Here is a 16,659-nt window from a genome sequence, read left to right as displayed (position 1 = left end):
CCGGCTAGTGTTTTGTATTTTTAGTAGAGACGGGGTTTCGCCATGTTGCCCAGGCTGGTCTTGAACTCCTAAGCTCAGGCAATCCGCCTGCCTCAGCCTCCCAAAGTGTTAGGGTTACAGACATGAGCCACCGCGCCCTGCCAGGACAGTGGTTTTAAAAGGCAGGTGCCAGCCTTTCTTAAGAGAAGAAAGGTGTGTAAGAATCTGTAGATCTAAAGCAACAGGCCGCACCTCTGAACATGACAAGAAAATGACAAAGTTTCTCTAAGGTTTAATTTATGTTTTTTGTATATTCACCACCCAAACACAGTCTTCCACGCAGTCCAGTCTGTATCAGGTTTCGTCTGTTTTTGTTCTACCTTGGTTTGCTGTAGCACTTTCTGCCGTGAGCGTAACTCACTTCCTTGTAGGAGTTTCGTGAAGCTGCCATAACAAATCGCCACAAACCTGGTGGCTTAAATAACAAATATTTATTTTCTCGTCGCTCTGGAAGCCGGAAGTCCAAAACCAATACCTTGGCAGGGCTGTGCTCCCTCTGGGAGATCCCGGGGAGCCTCCTTGCTGCCTGTTCCGCTTCTGGGGACTTCTGGTGGTGATTCCCTGGAGGGCCAAGGCCTCCGGGCGGCCCGTGCGTTCCGTGAACACCTCCAAAGGGCTCTGAGTCACAAAGCCTTGGGAAACTTTATTCTATTCCTTCTAGGACATTATTGGTAGTCCTGAGGAGCCGTCAGTTACAAAACAAGAAAAAGGAAGGAAGAGAAAAATACAGGTTTGGCCTGGTTTAATGTTGCAACGGGAGGATCCATTTCCTTACCGTCCGCCATCACCGAGCTGGGAACGGAGGGAGAAGAGGCCCCTCAACGTGGGTTTCTTCAACGTGGACTCTCCTTTCTGTGCATCTCAGTGTCCTTGTGTTTGCAGCTGGGAGCTCAGCCCTGTCGTTCTCACCCCCACCTGTGGCACAGCAGAGAGAAGGGTGCAGAGGTCTTCACAGTGTGTCTGCACAAGGCTGGCCACCCTCTCCAGGCACTGTCCCCTCAGGGTTCACCTTCTGTCCACAGACCACACCCCTGCCTCCCCATGGACTTTGTCCCCGTGGCTGCCGTGCCCAGGTAGCCAGACACCCCCAAGCCCAGCTCCACCTGCAGGGACCAGTGCTCCTCTCCTGTCTGGGCCTCAGTTCCATCTCTGAATACAGGCTTTGCCCCTGATTCTAGGGTCCCTTAAATTTCTTTTCCTTTTTTTTTTTGTTTAGACAGAGTTTCGCTCGTCGCCCAGGCTGGGGTGCAGTGGCGCGATCTCAGCTCACTGCAACCCCTGCCTCCCAGGTTCAAGTGATTCTCCTGCTTCAGCCACCCGAGTAGCTGGGATTACAGGCATGTGCTGCCATGCCAAGCCAATTTTTGTAATTTCATTAGAGACGGGGTTTCCTCATGTTGGCCAGGCTGGTCTTGAACTCCTGACCTCTGATCCGGCCTCCCTGGCCTCCTGACCTGCTAGGATTACAGGTGTGAGCCATCACGCCCAGCCGGGTCCCTTGAGTTTCTAAGAATCTACAGATCATCGGCAGGAACTAGGAACATCTGGGCATTTTCTCGCTTGGTTTTTTTTGGTTTAGTCCCTCATTTGCAACCCCCAGCCACAGAGAAACGTTCAACAGCGTGACCAGGGAAGACAGCAGCCCCGGAGGTCTCTGTGGTCAGCCCTGCTCTGAGGCCGTCGGGGTCAGGGGCTGCATCTTCGTGGGGAATCCCCGACAGCCCCTCGGAGCTGGGCTCGGATTTCTCAGACAGGCACATGCCTGGGTGCCAGCTTTTAACTCTTCCCTCTCCCCTCCTCTGCACTTCCGTTCCGGAAAAGAAACCCTTTCTCAGCAGTCGACAACAGTTCAAGGATTCAGCCTCGCTGCCAGCGTCGTGTATTAGCTCTGATACGTGATGTCTACACCAGGCAGTGGCGCGGTGAAGTAAAGGGCTATAATAAATACACAAAATCTGGCCGGGCGCAGTGGCTCATGCCCGTAATCCCAGCACTTTGGGAGGCCGAGGTGGGTGGATCACCTGAGGTCAGGAGTTCAAGACCAGCCTGACCAACATGGTGAAACCTCATCTCTACTAAAAATACAAAAATTAGCTGGGTGTGGTGGCGTACCCCTGTGATCTCAGCTACTCGGGAGGCTGAGGCAGGAGAATCGCTTGAACCTGGGAGGCGGAGGTTGCGGTGAGCCGAGATCGTGCCATTGTACTCCACCTTGGGCAACAAGAGCGAAACTCTGTCTCAAAAATAAATAAATACAAAATTCGAAAGAACCGGCTGCCAACTCTACCAAGAGAGAAACAACTATACATTTTATTGTTGAGAAACATTTTCTTAAATAAGTGTTTTCACTTCATTCCTTATTGAAACAGCTCTTCCTTGACCTGTCGAAACTGCGTTGGCTGTGTTCAACGTAACTAGAGGTATCTTTGGCATTTTCTTCCCTTAGCTTCGTAACCTGTAGAATATCTTGTACAAAAAACTGTAGATTTACAGAAAAATATGCATATAAGTCACTTATTAATCCCAAAATGTAGTAAATAACTAGCAAAAACTTTATCAAATCCATTTCATACACAAACTGGACAGATCAGTTGCACATAACCTCTACATCTGCAGCGTTTTATAAATTGGTGCTTTGACATTAAAAAGGAGGTTCACAAAAAGACCCCTCTCATAATATCAATGACTCTAAATTATCCCACTACCATTGCTTCTCAAATTCCAGTGAATTTATACTAATCACTCCAATATCACCGTTCTTACAAAAGCAGTTATTTTAAGGAAAAAGTTGCAGTGCAATCATAATAAAGTAACATTCAGAATTTCATGTTACCAAGAGTTGAGCAGAGTACTAATCTTCCCTTTATAAACACACATCGAAAACAAGAGCTTCATGCACATCCACGTAGAAATTCCAAGTCCGACGGTGTAGTGTTTCCATCACACGGAAGGCGTCGCACACATTCGCAAGCAGCATTTGCTGAGTTTCTCCCGGAATCTGAGATGCATCCGCCAGCTGCCGGGGTAACGCTGAGTTTCTCCCGGAGAGATTCCGCCGTGTTTCTTTCAGGGCCTTCCTTAAGAAATTTTGCAGCTGTTTCTGGTGCAGTTTTTGGGGGGGCTCTGTGGGGGGCGGACGAGCTTCACTTTGCAGAGGCTGCTCCTTTTGTGGGTGGAGCTGGTGGTGAGGGAGTAGGAACGGCCGTGCATCATCCTGGCATTCAGGCCGTTGGCCATCGAGAAGGACTTGAGGTGGCTTCTTAAGGCAATGGGGAGCGGGAGCTTGTCCACCAGGTGCACCGGCGTGCAGGACACGACCGCCCGGCAGCAGAGGTCTTGCAAGCTCAGCACTTGGGAGAGAAACGATAAACCATGCTTAGTGGATGTCCCCACCTGGGCTGGCCATGAGGGGTGGTGCCCACACCTGTTCTCCCGCCTTCCCAAGGCTGGGACACCCGTGGCCCTGGCTTATACATGCAGCAAGCCCTGCCGCGACGTCCCCTCTGCCCATGTACAGATCCCAGGAGCTCCCTCATGACCTTTCTGACAAAGCTGTAGTAATTACTTCTCTCGAATGCCTTGCTCTGAGAACGGACACAGTGGCCTTGAGACGGGTCCCGGGAGGCAGACACTTATCCAGGGGGCCGCTGAACCACCTCGGCATCTGGAGGGCAGAGGTGGCCCCCAGAACAGCCCCTGGGCCTACCCTTGCTCGGCCGCCAGAGCCGGTCCATCCCATGCCGCAGCAGCACGATCCTGGCCAGCTCCGTGAACGACTCCGTGATGTTGAAATTGCACAGAGGGCTGACCTCGAAGAAGGTCACGCCCAGGCGCTCGGCGTAGGCCTGGGCCTGCTCCGTGGGCACCTGCCGCTTGAACGCCAGGTGCAGGCGGTTCCCCACCAGGATCTTGGGGACTCCGGGGGCATGCTGGCGGGCAGGAGAAAGGTGAGGAGCATGGGTTACTGGAGTGAGATTTTGTTGTCGTCGTAATGTGGGTGCTCTGGGTCGAGGAACCCCCCACGAGTTCATGTCCACCCAGAACCTCAGCATGGGACCTCGTTTGGAAAGACAGTCTTTGCAGACGTAAACAGTTACGGTGCGGCCACGCTGAATTGGGGCCCTCATCTAATGACTGGTGTCCTTGGAAGAAGAGAAGACACAGACACTGGGAGGAGGCCATGTGACACGAAGGCAGAGACTGGAGCGGTGCAGCCACAAGCCAGGGAGGGCCCAGGGTTGCTGGCACCGCCGAGAGCTGGGGAGGCGGCTGTAGGAAGCGGCATGCCGACACCTTGGTTTTGGGCTCTGGCCTCCAGGACCGCGAGAGAATACATTTCTGTTGTTCGGGACGCCCAGGTTGTGGTCATTGGCTCTAGCAGCCCCGGGACATTCACACAGTGGGTTTAGTGCTGACCACGCCATGTCGCCATTGCCAGGCGGGCTGGTCTGCGCGCCAGCAGGCACAAGCCCCGGTCTCTGCTGGTCAGCCCAGCCCGACCACAGCAGGGAGTGAAGCAGGCCAAACCTGACCCCACGCACAGCCGAGGTACACCATGGACGCTCGTTTCGTCTGGACCACTTCCTGAGCTTTGGTGATTCTCTGTAGCTACACTCATGAGCCCAGCCCTATCCAGTGCTGTGCCGAGGTGAGGCACCCTCCTTCCTGCTGGAGCCCCATCCAGTGCCCTGGCCCGTGACCCATGGGTACCCATGAGCCCTGGAGGGCCCGGCCCTAATTCCTGGCCTGACATCCTCCCAAGCCCGCAGGGATCTTGGGCAGTGGCATTTCGACAACATACCTCATCGATCTCCTTAATCCATCGATCAATGCCGTCGAAAGACCAGCGGTTCGCAATGTCATAGACCAGGATCACACCCTGGGGGAGAGGTCACAGGCTCAGCACGCAGAACACAGATGCAGGCACAGCTGTGGCCATGCACGCAAAGACATACAACTAACTCAATAACCACTTTCCTTATTTTAACACAAAGCACATAATTTTGATTTATCAACCCAATGTAGCAGTTTTATGATCACTTCCAGTGATATTTCATAAGCTCAGTGATAAACCCTCAAATGTCACGGTGAGCGGGGGACTAGAACTCACACCCATGAGCCACTCCAGGAACACAGGATGCAGGGGCTCCACAGTAATCGCCACCTCTCGAGGAGTGTGGCCCACTCACCTGGATGGATCACATGCATACATGTGCACATACACATACAGCTCACGCACACACAGGCACTCATGCACAGATGCACGCACACACAGTGCACGTAACTGCACACATGTTGCATACACACACGCAGGCACTCATGCACAGATACATACACAGAGCACATACCTGCACATGTGTACACACGTGTGCTCATGCACAGATGCACACAGTGCACATACCTGCACACATGTTGCATCACAGACGCATACACAGTGCATGTACCTGCACACGTGTACAAACACACACAGAGGCACTCATGCACAGATGCACGCACAGTGCACGTACCTGCACACACATGTACACACACACGCAAGGCACTCATGCACAGACGCATAGAGTGCACGTACCTGCACACACGTACACACACACGCACAGGCACTCATGCAGACGCATACACAGTGCACATACCTGCACACACGTGTACACACACGCACAGGCACTCATGCACAGATGCATACACAGAGCACATACCTGCACATGTGTACACACGTGTACTCATGCACAGATGCACACAGTGCACATACCTGCACACATGTTGCATACACATACACGCAAGCACTTATGCACAGATGCACACACACACTGCACACACAGTTCATGTGTGCACATGCACGCACATAAACAGGCAAGCACACGTACACATTGCACACGCAGGCACTCATGCACAGACGCATACACAGGGCATGTACCTGCACACATGTGTAAACACACACACAGGCACTCCTGCAGATGCACGCATACAATGTAAGTACCTGCACACATGTGTATGCACACACGTGTACACACACACACGCACAGGCACTCATGCACAGATGCGCAGATACACACTGCACGTACCTGCACACACGTGTACACACACACTCAGGCACTCATGCACAGACGCATACACAGTGCATGTACCTGCACACGTGTACAAACACAGAGGCACTCATGCACAGATGCACGCACAGTGCACGTACCTGCACACACATGTACACACACACGCAAGGCACTCATGCACAGATGCATACACAGTGCACGTACCTGCACACACGTGTACACACACACAGGCATTCATGCACAGATGCACGCATATACAGCACACGTACTTGCACACATGTGTACATGCACACACACTCCCGTAAATGCACGCTTACATCCCTAATGCTGATGAAGTCTTTCAAACAACCAACCACTCTACAGCACGTTTTTAGACTCTCAGCACCAATTTAAACGTAAGCTTAACCGCCTTGTCTTCCAATCATCCATTAAAGGATGGTAAGTTAAGCACTGTAAATGTTATTATTCAAAGTCGGTTTGATCTCCCAGCTCAGGGGATGCTGTGTTACCTGTGCACCCCGGGAGTAGGAGCGGAATATGGTACAAAATCTTCCCTGGCCCGAAGTATCCCTGGAAAAGATGTTGGAGACCATTAAGAAGAAACCAGTGCTTCTTCCTGACAACAGGTGCTGGAACTTCAGAGCCACAGCGACTGCACCGCACACCCGCCAGTCAGCGGCCACCATGCCGCCAGCGCGAGACCCCAACAAAACTGTCCCATGTCCCCGACGGGATCCGGGTGTTGGGGTGTCCTCCCAGGCTCATGCTCTTCTCTGTCATTTAAAAAGTCAAACTAGAAAAAATAGTGATGGGTTTTAATGTAGTTCTCAGATATTTAAATACATTCAATGTAGGCTTTAAAAAACTTGTTGAATCTGGAGATAAATCTATGTAGTAAGGAGTGTGGGTCTACACCAGGGGAGAGAGGCCAGTGGGGTCCCTGCTCTTCCAGTTCAGCTGTAAGAGCTCACATGGAGTCAGCCCTTCCAATATCCCCTAAAAGGGGAGGAATACAGGGAACTGCCTGGCGTGAGCTGAAGGCAGGGCTTGCGTTCTCAGATGACGGCACACACAGCAGGTACTGGGACCCACAAAGACCAGAACGGAGCTCCAAGAAACAAATGAAAGGCCGGGCTTGGCGGCTCATGCCGGTAATCCCAGCGCTTTGGGAGGCCGAGGCAGGCTGATCACCCGAGGTCAGGAGTTGGAGACCAGTCTGGCCAACACAGTGAAACCCCGTCTCTACTAAAAATATAAAAATTAGCCGGACATGGTGGTGTGCTCCTGTAGTCCCAGCTACTCGGAAGGCTGAGGCAGGAGACTTGTTTGAACCCAGCAGGCGGAGGTTGCAGTGAGCTGATATTGCACCACCGCACTCCAGGCTGGGAGACAGAGTGAGACTCTGTTTCAAAAAAAAAAAAAGGAAGAAACAAATGAGGGTGGAAAGGGTGCTCCCCAGGGATCAGTTCCCAGAGCAGGCGGCCTTGGGACCGTTTCCCGGAGTCTGCACGTGCAATTAACACACCTACATCAATGGGAGATTCCCCAGTGGGCCGGGTGCTGGCCCCGCGCACGAGACACAGCCTCACGGATGAGCGGTGGGACGCGGCATCGTTTTGCTGTTTGTGTTACATGCACCTGTGGTCGGTGACCACCCTCAGCACCAGAGAGAAGGGCCTGGGGCTCCAGAGGGGACCAGAGACACTGGCCATTGCCAAAGCCTAGGAGTGAGTGCCTCATTTCCTGAGAAGCAAATTCATCTAGAATTCAAGCCTCAGCAGGACCTCAGGTGCGCAGGCTTTGCACACAGTGGGAGCTGCCCAAAAGCTGTGGTGGAGGAGGCAGCGGGCCAGGTCTATCTGCCAGCCTTGCAGGGAGGCCGAAGGGCCCGCAGTGCTGTCAGAGTGCCCCATCGTGAAGTGGGAGCACTCCCTCCTCAGCTGGGACAACGTGCCGGCCTCCTGGGCCGCCGCCCCCCTGAAGGAGCAGAGCAGAGCCCAACCCCAGCCCCAGTGGGTGTGGGGAGGGAGGTGAGGGCAGGTGGGGGCAGGCAGAAGACCCAGCTGTGGGCACCAGGAAGGACCACACTCTGGGGCTCTGGGGTCCACACTCCGGGGTCCATGGTGGGAGTGTGACCTTGCTCAGATGACAGTGTGGACAGAGCCGGCGCCGGCACTACATGCGAGCAGCCTCAGGGTCCTGCTGGGGCCGGGGGTGATTCTGAGCTTGGCAGAAGCCCCCTGGGATCTCACTCCTGAGGTGAGAGAGAGAGAAACATTGAGGGCGACTCTTCAGCCCGCTGGGCAGCCGGGGTCAGGGAGGCGTTCGCTAAGGTGAGCAGCCAGACCCGGGGCGGAGCTGGGAGAGGGCACGTGCCAGCCCTGATGCCAAGCAGATCTTTAGGAAGGCACTGAGCTCGGGGCAGGCGTGGGGCCGAGTGCAGCCTTTGGATGGCCTTGGCCCCTCAGGAAGGAGTGGCCTCGGGGAGGGAGGGGGAGATTTGAGAACAAGGTCCTGGACCTGCAGGGTTCAGGGCCGAGAGGAGGCAGCAAAGGCCCAGCTGACGGAGGGTGGGGAGCAGGACGGGGGCTGACGGCAACCCCAACGCCAGCCCAGTGAGGGCATGGCCCCGGGAGAGTGGGGACCTGAGAGCAGACTGGGCGGGAGGCCTGAATCCGTGCAGCAGGAAGGGTCGGAGCGCTCGGGGACACTGTGGAGAGAGGCTCCCCAGGACTGGCCACTACTGCACGGGGCAGGGGTAGGAGGGGACAGGTAAGAGAAGGGGGTCCCAGCTGCTGGAGGCACACGTGGCTCGGGAGTGGCCCAGCAGGCAGGAAGGGCCGGGAGGCTCGGGCGAGGGTCATCCAGGAGTGGCAGCAGTGCGGGAGGGATGCCCAAGAGGGAGGCAGCCCCAGGATGAGGCACTGCCAGGGCCCCCCATCCCCACCGCCCCACAGAGCTGGAACCGCAGGAGCCCCCCGGAACCGCAGGAGCCCCCCCATCCCCACTGCCCCACAGAGCTGGAACTGCAGGAGCCCCCCCATCCCAAGCCAAGAGCTGGTGGAGGGAGAGGTGTTCCAAGCTGGCCCCAAGGTGGGGGAGCTGCGGGAGGGAGAGGTGCCCCGGGCTTGCCCCAAGATGAGGAGCTGGGATTCTCACAGCTGAGAGAGCAGAGCCAGCAGCCCCAGGCTGGCCAGCAAGTCCTCACCTCCCCACGTCTGGCTCCTCCACCCGCAGGTCCGACCACAGCCCCACTGGCACCAGGATGCTCCGAGCTCCCTGCTGGGCATTCAGTGGCATCACTGAGCCAGGCGTGGGGGACCCAGGAGCCCCGGGCTGCCTCAACCACGCTGCATTGGTCCCCTCTTGGCATCTTCCCACAGACACCAGGCCACAGGTTCTGACCCCAAAAGCCCATTCCCAGCCACAGCGCTATGTCCGTTCTGGGGTCCCCTATTCTGGATGACGGGGGCCCAGACAACCAGACCACCACCTCCTTCAGAGAAGCCCTGGTGCAGCTGGGACTGGAGGTGCTCCCTGGGGCGCTGTGCCGACAGTGGTGGGGTTGGAGGGTGCTTCCTGGGGCGTTGTGCTGACGGTGGTGGGGCTGGGAGTGCTCCCCGGGGAGCTGTGCCGACAGTGGTGGGGCTGGGGTGCTCCCCGGGGTGCTGTGCTGACGGTGGTGGGGCTGGGAGTGCTCCCCGGGGCATTGTGCCGACAGTGGTGGGGCTGGGAGTGCTCCCCGGGGTGCTGTGCTGACAGGGGGTGCTGTGCCAGCCAGAGGGGTTACTCCCTGGGGTTGCGGGACGCTCGCACCTCCTCCAGACTCACCAGAGCTGCAGCTTCACCCGCCGCCCGTCCAGCAGGATGGTGGTCGTCTTGTAGTCGATGCCTGTGGAAGGGTTAGAGACGTCTTAGGCCTGAGGCTGCCGCTAACAGGACGCTGGAAGTCTCACGCTCAGGGAAGAAAAAGGGTTTCTCATCAATGCAACTTCCAGGTTTACAAGGCAGGCAGATGGGACCCCATCCCTGTGTCTGCCCAAGCTCGCAGGGGCCCCACCTGCGCCCACCCGCCCTGGCCTCCTGCACCTGGGCCCCTCCTGTCCTCAGCCGCCTCGGCCTCTGTGGGGGGTCAGGCTCGCATCGCCCTGGCCCAGGGGGCTCCCTGACGGGCACTGCAGGGCCCACGTGTGACCTGGAGGCCGGCGGGTTTGCTGCGGGGCTGTGGCCGCTGGGTGTGCCCCCGTCTGGGCTGGTCCTTCCCTCCCCACCTCCTCCCCAAGCCTGCAGGCCTGAGAGCTCCGACCAGCTCTGTTTCCAAGGAAACGGGGCTAAGGCAGCGGGTCTGCAGACACTGAGACCGCGTCCCCCAGTATCACACTAGGAAATACAGTAAAGACAGACGTGATGCTGCGTGGGACGCCCGCTCTCAGCTGTGTACGTGTGCATGTGAACCACGCGTGTGCAGGGACACGGGACTGCACGCCCATCCCAGCCACCTCTGGGGCGCAGATTACAGGTAGGCTGGAACCTTCTTTTCACATTTCTATTTTTTCAAGTTAAAAAAAAAACAAAAACGAGAATGCATTTCTTCTTTTTTTTTGAGACAGGGTTTCTCTCTGTCACCGCGGCTGGAGTGCAGTGGTGCAATCACGACTCACTGCAGCCTCAACAGCCCAGGCTCAGGTGATCCTCCCACCTCAGTCCCCTGAGTAGCCAGGACTACGGGCGTGTGCCACTAGGGCCAGATAATTATTGTATTTTTTTGTAGAGACGGGGTTTCGCTGTTTTCCAGGCTGGTCTTGAACTCCTGAGTTCACACAATCCGCCCGGCTCAGCCTCCCAAAGTGCTGGCATTACCGGCGTGAGCCACCATGCTGGAACACTTCTTCTAAAATAAAAAGCTACAATTAAGGGCTGGATGTGGTGGCTGACGCCTGTCATCCCAGCACTTTGGGAGGCCGAGGCGGGTGGATCACTTGAGGTCAGGAATTCAAGACCAGCCTGACCAATATGATGAAACCCCATCTCTACTAAAAATTCAAAAATTAGCCAGGTGTGGTGGCGGGCTCCTGGAATCCTAGCTAGTTGGGAGGCTGAGGCAGGAGAATTGCTTGAACCTGGGAGGTGGAGGTTGCAGTGAACTGAGATTGTGCCACTGTGCTCCAGCCTGGGCGACAGAGTGAAACTCTGTATCAAAAAAACAAACAAACAAACAAACAAAAAACTACACTTAAAATCTTTTTTGAGACAGGGTCTCCCCCTCACCCAGGCTGGAGTAAAGTAGCAAGATCACAGCTCACTGCAGCCTCTACCTCCTGGGCTCACAGGTACACCCACTGTACCTGCCACCACACCTGCCACCACACCTGCCACTGCACCTGCCACACCTGCCACTGCACCTGCCACACCTGCCACCACACCTGCAACCACACCTGGCTAATTGACAGGGCATTGCTGTGTTGCCCAGGCTGGTCAACCTCCTGGACTCAAGTGATCCTCCCACTTCAGCCTCCCTAAGTGCTGGGATTACAGGCATGAGCCACCATGCCTGGCCACAATACATTTTTTTTTTGAGATGGAATTTCACTCTTGTTGCCCAGGCTGGAGTGCAGTGGTGCGATCTTGGCTCACTGCAACCTCGGCCTCCTGAGTTCAAGTGATTCTCCTGCCTCAGCCTCCTGAGTAGCTGGAATTACAGGCATACACCGCCACGTCCGGCTAATTTTTGTAGTTTTAGTAGAGATGGGGTTTCATCATATCGGTCAGGCTGGTCTTGAACTCCTGACTTCAGGTGATCCACTTGTCTCAGCCTCCCAAAGCGCTGGGATTACAGGCATGAGCCGCTGTGCCCAGCCAATAAATATCTTTAAAAGGGAAAAATATGTTTCCCTGTCCCTGTCCCCCCAGACACCAATGTTCTGCTTCTTTAGGAAGCATCTCCTGTGTTCACTTCTAGTGCTTCTGGATGAGCGCCAGGTCTGTCACTGAGAACACGGAAAGAGAGGGTTTGAGTTAAGGGGCTGGAGAAGGCCAGGTAGGAGCACTGCCTTCCTAAAACTAGGTATAACGACACGTACAATCACAGGAACCCAAACTGCTTAGTAACAAGACATGACGAGCCTTTGTGGGATTCGCTTGATTTATTTCATGTATAGGATTTACTTGAGAGTATCTCTCAAAGCACTAAAGCTAGAAGAGACAAGCCCTGGCCTCACTCTCGAGTGTGATCGGACGTTGAGTACTTTGACACGTATGGCTGAATAGGGAATCAGAATTCTGAAGGGAAGCGTGCCGCCGAGAGACCAAGGGGAGAAGCAGCGCCGAGGCTCCTACCAGACCTCGCCCTGGACACCGTCGCGGCGCACACGGCCTCTGCAGCTCTCCTTCCAGAGAAGCCCGCGATGTAGCCAGTGAGTGCCCAGAAACAGGCTCCTCTAAAAATGCGAGGCTGCGGAGGCCACGGTTCTCAAGTGGCGTCTGCCCCCTCGAAGGGTCTAGATCCCTTGGACTTGGCCACAAGCACCCCGCATCCCAGGAGGCAGTGTGCCACGTTCCCGGTCTCCTGTCAGGCAGAACGAGGTGTGCAGTGTCGGTGCCGCCGGTGCCGCATTCCCGGTCTCCTGTCAGGCAGAACGAGGTGTGCAGTGTCGGTGCCGCCGGTGGCCTCCCGCTCGGCTTGGACAGCTGGTCGCCCACGTCTTCAAGCAGGCCTGGGCGTTGCAGAAGCTCTGGGCCTCTGTCCTCCACTTTCCACTGATGCAGCCGTGAGCACGTGCATGGCACACCTGCCTGATCTGAGCACACCTGTGCAGCACCTTCCATGAGATTCCGAGCACCCCTCCCTCCCACAGCTGCTGTGTCCAGCCTGTCCCCTGCCCTCTGCTTGCTCCTCCGGGCCCTGCCCCCTTCCTGGACTCCAGAGGCTCTTCCTGCGGTGCCCCCACCAAATCCCCAGAGGCAAGGAGTCCAGGCTTCCCACATCCTCCTCTGTCTCCTGCTAAACTGCACACTCCGTCCACAGAGACTGCCCATCACACCACCAGGTAGATTACACCAAGCAACACCAGAGCAAACTTCCCCCGTTAGAGGAGAGTGATTCACAGGACAAAAGATGCAGCAGCATTGAGAACACCCGAAGCACCCACTTTGCAGACGCCACCTGCCCTGTGATGAGGCTCAGACAGAGCGGCCAAGCAGGCCTCTGACCCACCCAGTACAAGGCTCTCCTGGGCTGGCCAAACGTTTGCCACCGAGCCCAGCGAGCACACTGAGTGCACCGTCTGTCTCTCTCTCCTTGGCATGGACACTGACGGGGCACTGTTATGGGACCTTTGGGATGTTGCTCTTCTGGCTGGAAACCTCTGTGGCTGCTGAATTATTGTCCTGCGTCCAGGAAGAATGAGGTGCGCAGACAAGTGGAGGGTGAGCGAGACAAGGAGGAGCTTCACTGAGTGTTAGAACAGCTCAGGGGAGACCCACAGTGGGTGGCTTCTCTCTGCAGGCAGGGCGTCCTGACAAGTGTTCAGCTCTCAGCAGAAAGGGTAGCTCTCCGCAGCTGGTCATCCCGACGTCCGCGTTCCTCTGGGTCTGGGTTTGTTGTGGTCCTCAGGGTGGGGAAGTGCATGCTGATTGGTCCACAGGCAGCCCACACCAACCAGCATGCACATCCCCCCTCTGACAAAAGCACCATGAGTCCTCCCTCCAGTCCGCAGAACTGGCAGCCCGGGCCCCAGGCCCCCTTGAAGCTTCAAGGTGTGGCTTCACCAGGGACCTGCCCCCTTCCACCCAGGAGCCTGTCTGCCTCCCACTGCTGTTCATGGCACCCAGCTTGTTCATGCCAAGGGGCGCCTGCAGGCCAGCACCAAGCCACCCTCAGCTTCCCTCCCGTGTTCAACAGCGCCCAGAGTCCCGAGGGGGCTGAGGTGGCAGGGGGCTGGCGTGTCAGTGCCGCCCCAAGTGTGGACCCACCCGGATGGTCTGCAGTAGCACCTGGGCTCAGCCCCAACCGCGCTCCACGACTGGAGCGGGCGCGGGGAGTGAGCAGAGGCCAGGCACTTGGAGCAGGCACTTCTAAGCCTGCAGGGGGCAGGGGTGGCCTTCCCAGGCCTCCAAGAGCACAGAGATGCCCATGTCTAGAGCGGCCCCAGGGCAGCGGCCATGGCACGCAGGGAAGGCGGAGCTCCCGCCCGATCCGTAGAGTGGGAGGCCCAGCCGTGCCTCCCCGCTGCAGCCGGCATCTTGGCAGCAGCCACTCCAGATGGGCCACTGCTACCATCAGCATCTTAGCACCAGGAGCTTGACCTCACCACTGTGGGGGACGCGGCGTAGCCTCCATTGCTCTCAGGCCAAAACAACACTGCTGTGGTTTTCCCAGCTGACCAAGTATCGAGGAAATAGTCCTTTTATAGAAAGGAAAATAGCCAGGCACAGTGGCTCACGCCTGTAATCCCAGCACTTTGGGAGGCCGAGGCGGGCGGATCACGAGGTCAGGAGATCGAGACCATCCTGGCTAACACAGTGAAACCCCATCTCTACTAAAAAAATACAAAAAAAAATTAGCCGGGCGTGGTGGCGGGCGCCTGTAGTCCCAGCTACTAGGGAGGCTGAAGCAGGAGAATGGCGTGAACCCGGGAGGTGGAGCTTGCAGTGAGCCGAGATCACGCCACTGCACTCCAGCCTGGGCGACAGAGCGAGACTCCTTCTCAAAAAAAAAAAAAAAAACTAAATAAATAAAATAAAATAAAATAAAAATAAAAAAATTAGCCAATCATGGTGGTGCACACCTGTCGTCCCAGCTTCTCAGGAGGCTGAGGTGGAAGGATCTCTTGAACCCGGGAGGTGGAGACTGCAGTCAACTATGATCTCGCCACTGCACTCCAGCCTGGGTGACAGAGTGAGACTCTATCTCTAAAAAAAAATGTAAAAGGAGACAAAAACACTTTTCTGGAACCTTCCAACTACATAGTTCTACTAGCCCCAGCATGGGAGCTTCAGGCCCTGTGAAATTACGCTTTGAGCGACGACCAAAAATCTCTTCACAGTCCTTTAAAACCCTACTAAGCTCTCGGGAAGGGACGTCACATGCCAAGTCCTGCAGCCGTCAGCACTGAACACACTGAACGTGAAACACACACAATAAATTAAAAAAGAACATACAGGTCGGGCGTGATGGCTCACGCCTATAATCCCAGCACTTTGGGAGGCCGAGGCGGGTGGATCACGAGGTCAGGAGATCGAGACCATCCTGGCTAACACGGTGAAACCCCATCTCTACTAAAAATACAAAAACTTAGCCGGGCGTGGTGGCGGGCGCCTGTAGTCCCAGCTACTCAGGGGGCTGAGGCAGGAGAATGGCGTGAACCCAGGAGGCGGAGCTTGCAGTGAGCCGAGATTGCGCCACTGCACTCTGGGCTGGACGAAAGAGCGAGACCCCGTCTCAAAAAAAAATAAATTAAAAAAAATTAAAAAAAAATAAAAAAGAACATACATATTTACTCCAAAATAGCAATCCTCAAAGAGAATTTTGGAAATATTTATTTTCCCTTGGCAGGCACGAGGCAATGAATGAATACACTTGGGAATCTATTTTTGAATGCAGAGATAACTCCAGCCTTGATATGTCTGTCTCCAGACAGAAGGGACACTCACCCCCATAGGCTGAGAGACTCATTTTTGTCCTTCTGGAGATTAATCCACTGCCTGGGCTTGGCTGGGTCCTCTGACTTAGAAAGTATCCTCTTGTCCTGTCCTTGAGGGCCAACAATCTTTTTTTCTTTTGAGACAGAATCTTGCTCTGTCACCCAGGCTGGAGTGCAGTGACGTGATCTCGGCTCACTGCAACCTCCGCCTGCCGGGTTCAAGCAATTTTCGTGCCTCAGCCTCCCGTGTAGCTGGAATTACAGGCATACACCAGCAAGCCCAGCTATTTTGTGTATTTTTAGTAGAGACGGGGTTTTACCATGTTGGCCAGGTTGGTCTCAAACTCCTGACCTCAGGTGATCCACCTGCCTTGGCCTCCCAAAGTGCTAGGATTATAGGCGTGAGCCACCACGCCCAGCCAAGGGCCAAACAACTTTAAAATGTGTTCATAAATGTAAGAGAATTCCTGATTTTTTTTTTTTTTTTTTGAGATGGAGTCTTGCTCTGTCGCCCAGGCTGGAGTGCAGTGGCGTGATCTCGGCTCACTGTAACCTCCGCCTCCCATGTTCAAGCGATTCTCCTGTCTCAGCCTCCTGAGTAGCTGGGATTATAGGCGCCCGCCACCGCACCCAGCTCATTTTTGTATTTTTTAGTAGAGACTGGGTTTCACCATATTGGCCAGGCTGGTCTCGAACTCCTGACCTTGTAATCTGCACACCTTGGCCTCCCAAAGTGCTGGGATTGCAGGCGTGAGGTACCGCGTTCGGCTTCCTGATGGTCTTTTTAAGCGCCCTGTGAGTTTCAAAACCATCTTTCGTTTCTGTTTTCATGGAGTCATGGATGCTCTTAGTCTGAAGTGCTGTCACGATCCACGATATTGGACCCGGGCCCACCCGAACCCCTGTCTCCCCTTCCCCATTTTAATCCTTTAAAATAA

At 55.4% G+C, this 16,659-nt stretch overlaps 1 protein-coding gene across 2 annotated transcripts in view; it reads right to left on the bottom strand.

Moving 5' to 3' along the window:
• Positions 1 to 265: 265 nt before the first annotated feature.
• RAB40B (RAB40B, member RAS oncogene family) overlaps positions 266 to 16,659 on the bottom strand; it is a 46,036-nt gene continuing 29,642 nt past the window's right edge. Inside the window, exons 2-6 of one of the 2 annotated variants that reach the window (XM_032177372.2) lie at positions 9,912 to 9,972; positions 6,590 to 6,650; positions 4,841 to 4,918; positions 3,746 to 3,968; positions 266 to 3,389 (exon numbers count right to left, since the gene is read on the bottom strand). In XM_032177372.2, the coding sequence (XP_032033263.1) occupies positions 3,118 to 3,389; positions 3,746 to 3,968; positions 4,841 to 4,918; positions 6,590 to 6,650; positions 9,912 to 9,972 (695 nt within the window). In that variant the 3' untranslated portion in view covers positions 266 to 3,117. Of the gene's footprint in view, positions 3,390 to 3,745; positions 3,969 to 4,840; positions 4,919 to 6,589; positions 6,874 to 9,911; positions 9,973 to 16,659 lie in introns of those variants that run through there. The other variant, XM_032177373.2, reaches the window with a different exon arrangement.

The sequence above is a fragment of the Hylobates moloch genome, unplaced genomic scaffold (assembly GCF_009828535.3).
Source record: "Hylobates moloch isolate HMO894 unplaced genomic scaffold, HMol_V3 SCAFFOLD_15, whole genome shotgun sequence".
Classification (NCBI taxonomy): domain Eukaryota; kingdom Metazoa; phylum Chordata; class Mammalia; order Primates; family Hylobatidae; genus Hylobates; species Hylobates moloch.
This window is presented reverse-complemented; position numbering and strand designations above follow the sequence as displayed.